General features: G+C 33.1%; 1 protein-coding gene across 1 annotated transcript in view; it reads left to right on the top strand.

Annotated features, from left to right (window-relative positions):
* The first annotated feature begins 675 nt into the window (after positions 1-675).
* Positions 676-5,068, top strand: part of LOC149490997 (uncharacterized) — a 93,262-nt gene continuing 88,869 nt past the window's right edge. Inside the window, exon 1 of the mRNA XM_089695949.1 lies at positions 676-783. Coding sequence (XP_089552075.1) covers positions 758-783 — 26 coding nt within the window. The 5' untranslated portion in view covers positions 676-757. The remainder of the gene's footprint in view (positions 784-5,068) is intronic.

The raw sequence follows: 5,068 nt of genomic DNA, 5'->3' as shown, positions 1-5,068 counted from the left end.
ATTATTGGCACCGAACGAGACCGAGCTACGAGCTTAGAAAGCTTCCAATCAAAATTATTATCTACTGAGAATGTAGTTTTTCGTGAAAACCTGACAATCATTTATAGAACCAATAGAATACGGAGGCGAAAAAAAGAAATGAAAAAATCTTATAGTAACATTAAATAATGAAACAAAATTCGTCGTTCACTGTGATTATAGCAAAAAATAAGTGCCATTTTTATTCTGCAACAAAAGAACAACATAACAATGGGCAAATATTTGCTTTTTCTCGTAAAAACAAACATAATAAATTAAAGAAAACAACGCGAATATTGCTATGAGGCGTCCTTTGTAGTGCACGTTGTATTAAAGGCTTTTATAAAATTAGTTTATTTGTTCCAAACCCACCGGAAGATATTCTCTCTAAATCCGTATATACGACTTCCACAAAGCTCTAAGCGGCGTCAATATTTATTTTTATTCGGTCAAGTTCAAGTTCCCTATAGAGTTGTAATGGTCGCTCGGATTTCGTACGTTATACAAAAATCAGCGTATATGTCATACAATTAGCAACCCCTAACATCAACAGCCCCTGCTGGCGGGGCGGCGGGGTGCGAGGTGCGGGGCGGGTGAAGCAGGGCTAGCTCCCCTTTCGTTCGCTTGACGCTTCACTGTGACAGTCGCGCGTCGGCAGTCATCCCGATCATACGTCTCTATCGAAAGAACTGCCATGGTTACGGACAAAGTTTGCGCGCGATAAACAAGACTTGACGCGATGTGCCCAGAGTTTCTGCGTAAAAGGTAAGACGTAGTATATATTTTCAGCCGCAGCGAATTGGCATATGCGACGTAAAATATTCGCACTGCTCTGCGTGAAAAACTTTTTATACGTAAATGTTATTTTTCCTTTTGGGATACGAGCAAGAAAATGTTACGGTTCACATTTAAACTTCTTGTGGGTTTCATATTTTCTGAATTTGTAATTTTTTAACATTTCTTTGAAACATATTGCCATTTCTTTCTTGAATTATATGATTTTCTCATTTCTTGTACTTTGTTTGATAGCTTTTGCGTATTTTAATTTTATTTATCTCATGTTAGCTTTTTAAAATGTTTTGCGACGTTATGACTAAAAATTACTTTAAACAATTTATCTGAATTATAGAACGTTTTTCTTACGTTTAATTTAAAAAAGCACTCAAAAATTTTATATTTGGATTTATAGCATTCAAATGCTCTATTCTGTTATATTTTAAATTTATTGGCACTAAAACTGAATAATTATAAAAATTTCATAAAAATAAGAGCTGATAATAAAAAAAATACGTCTCGGTAAACTTAAAAAAAACTTGAAGTAAAAATTGGTATTCTTTTTGATTAGCGAAAAATAAATATTTGTTTTCTTAAAAAAATAGTTTTAGCGCAATTCTCTACTATTCATTAAACGACTTCAAAAAAAGGAGAAGGTTATCAATTCGGCTGGTATATTTTTTTATTTCATCTCAAAATGGAGCCAATAAATAAAAATTCTAATTCAGAGATGAATAATAAAAAAACTGCAATTGCAAAGCATACTGCATTCGTTGTTATTGGTTCTAAATTCTAATGGTAAAGTTAAATTAGACAATACAAACTTCTGAATTCCGACTCAAGACAACGTGAGAGCGAAAACTGCGCTCTTGCCTCTTAAGTTTTAAAATGAGATAACTTTTTCTTCTTTAATTATTACGATTTGATTCCTTTTAAACCTGTCATAATATTACAAGTATACTAGCTTTCGCCCGCGGCTTCGCCTGTGTTTAAAAAAAAACCCGCATAGTTCTCGTTCCCGTGGGATTTCCGGGATAAAACCTATCCTATATGTTAATCCAAGTTACCCTCTATATGTGTGCTAAATTTCATTGTAATCGGTTCAGTAGTATTTGCGTGAAAGAGTAACAAACACACACACACATCCTTCCTCACAAACTTTCGCATTTATAATAGGTATTACATAGTAGGATAGGATAGCTTTTCGCCCGCGGCTTCGCCCGCTTTGTCTAAAACATAATAAATTATATACTAAAACCTTCCACTTGAATCACTGTATCTATGAAAAAAAATCAAAATCTGCGTAATTTTAAAGATCAAAGCAACAAACGGCGGAAAGCGACTTTGTTAAACTATGTAGAGAAGAGAGTGTGAGCTTGCGGATGTTTTCAAAGAAAATGTATGAACCACGCGTTTCGGAGTTTACAAGTAATATATTTTAAGGGGTTAAGGAGAGGAGAGGAGTGGGGCGGGGGGGGGGATAATATCTTCACGTCTAACAACCTGTTAACCATCTCGTAATATAATAGAGGATAAGCACGATAACACGATATGCTCTTAACTCTAATTCGCAACTGTTTGGCTTTGCGGGGCATTTTGCCGTTATGCTATGCTGGTCTGTCTACTAATGTGCTAAAGAAGATTTTTTTTTATTGATATAAAAACCTTTATTATAACAAATTATTTGTTTGTTTGCATTGAATTGCGCCGAAACTGCTGGACCAAATTGAAAAATTATTAAACTTAGAACCACAATTTGGACGAATTAACCCGGAAATTGAGTTTTAGAAGAAACCATTAAAAATAACAAAAGTACATTCAGACGTTTAAAAGATAACTTTTTCCGGTGATGTCGCACTTGCTGAGCAACAGGGGAATCACTTTAAAAATTTCGTGTAATTAAACACCTTGTAATTGGTACTTTGCTTTAATTAATCATCATCTTAAATAAAATTTTGCACCTATCACATTAATTAGATTTCAATTTTTCAAGCCTTATCTATACTAATATTATAAAGTTGAAGAGTTTGTTTGTTTGAACGCGTTTATCTCGGGAACTACTGGTCCGAAATGAAAAATTCTTTCAGTGTTAGATAGCCCATTTATCGAGGAAGGCTATAAGGCTTATATCATCACGCTAAGACTAACAGGAGCGGAGCCACGCGGGTAAATCCGCGGAGCGCAGCTAGTTCTAAACATCTGGGCTTAATTTGTTCAAATTAAATTCTAATTCAAATAAAGTGAAGCGAATTCGAATCTCTATGAATATATAAAATCCATACAGTCAAGGAAGTTCCTTAAGATCTCCTGAAAATAACAATTATATAATCAATACCATAATATTTAGATATGCATCTAACCCAAGAACAGGAAATAATTATATTCTTCATAATTTGCATTAAAAAAGTTATATTTACATGATATTGAAGATCCGAAATGTGTTTTTATTCATCTATTTGTTATTGTAAAACGTACCTTCATGTTATTACAATAATAGTTCAAGTTCGTTACAATTGAATATGGGTCAAGGTTTTCTATTTTAAAAGAATTTTTATTGACTCGCCTAACTTGAACAAATTTAAAACTGAAGTTAAATGAACGGCGGTGAAAACCACTTCAGAGAATTTGTATAATAAAATATAAACATTTGACTAACTATTCGCCGCGGAATCACTTGTGAAAACTCGTTTATAACGTTTCTTTTAAATAGTCGCACAATATTTAAAAATGTATTCGCAGTTCATTAGATAGTAAATTAACCTTAATTATAAAAGATATGACGTTATTATGTTCTGAATTTATTCTAGATGTAAACCTAACATAACCTTATGAATGTAAAATTACAAGTCAACTTATATCAAAATTACTAGCTGCGCTCCGCGGTTTCACCCGCGTGGCTCCGCTCCTGTTGGTCTTAGCGTGATGATATATAGCCTATAGCCTTCCTCGATGAATGGGCTATCTAACACCGAAATAATTTTTCAAATCGGACCAGTAGTTCCCGAGATTAGCGCGTTCAAACAAACAAACAAACAAACAAACAAACTTCAGCTTTATAATATTAGTATAGATTACAAAATCATATCTAATAAATAACATAAAAAAATATATGACATAAAATAATATACTGAACAATTAACATGTGGAAGGAAAAGAAATAATGAAACACAAACATGTAAAAATAATTAATTTACAATTTTTAAGCATAAAATGATCCCGTCGTGGAAATGCAAGTAGATATTTTTGTTCCTTCAAAAATTTCATTTTGATGAGATTTTTCATTGTGATATAAATATTAATAAAATGTTAAATATATTATAACATGCTACCTTTTGCTGTGCCAATAAAACATTTTTCTTTTCACGTAAAATTATGCCTTTATTTTAATCAATCTAAAACCCACATTAAAAACATTCGCACTTTCAATTACAATAATTATATACTTTTAGACGGACGGAAAGTCAATAAAATCTTATTAATTGAAACTATATTGCTATAAAATAAATAGCTTATACAATTTCGTTTTCTATAAAGCTTAATCTTATATATAAAATTCTCGTGTCACAATGTTAGTCTGCATACTCCTCCGAAACGGGTGGACCGATTCTCATGAAATTTTCTGTGCATATCGGGTAAGTCTGAGAATCGGCCAACATCTATTTTTTATATGTACCACCGGCGAAGCCGGGGCGGACCGCTAGTAAGTTAATAATATTATTGTGACAACTGACACGAGAATCCATACTAATATTATAAATGCGAAAGTAACTCTGTCTGTCTGTCTGTTACTCAATCACGCCTAAACTACTGAACCAATTTTCATGAAATTTGGTATGTTATGTATTTTGTTTATGGTATTTTGATACCCGAGAAAGGACATAGGCTACTTTTTATCCCGGGAAAATGATGCAATCCCGGATATCCCACGGGAACGGGAACTATGCGGGTTTTTCATTGACTGCGCGGGCGAAGCCGTGGGCGGAAACCTAGTTTTATTTATACTAAATAACTATTATATTAAAGAGCAATGAACCTTGGAAGCCGCATCTTTCAGCTTACATAGTGTACATCAAACAATTAATTGGTTCTAAAATATAATGACATCTCAGAGACACATTTCAGCCGCGTAGCTCAGCTATTCGCGAGACATCGCTCTTAGCACCATTATACATATAAAAATAATATTTTTGTTTGTATTAAAAATGTAATATATGAAAGTCCATACAAAAAACGTCGTACCAAAACATAAAATCTTCAAAAGCACTTAAGTCAAACC

Source organism: Colias philodice, chromosome 1 (assembly GCF_061535455.1).
Source record: "Colias philodice isolate Cphi_HAF_F1 chromosome 1, ilColPhil1 Martin Lab GWU primary, whole genome shotgun sequence".
In the NCBI taxonomy this organism is placed as follows: Eukaryota; Metazoa; Arthropoda; class Insecta; order Lepidoptera; family Pieridae; genus Colias; species Colias philodice.
Note: the sequence above shows the minus strand (reverse complement) of the source record. Positions and strands in the feature narration are given on the sequence as shown.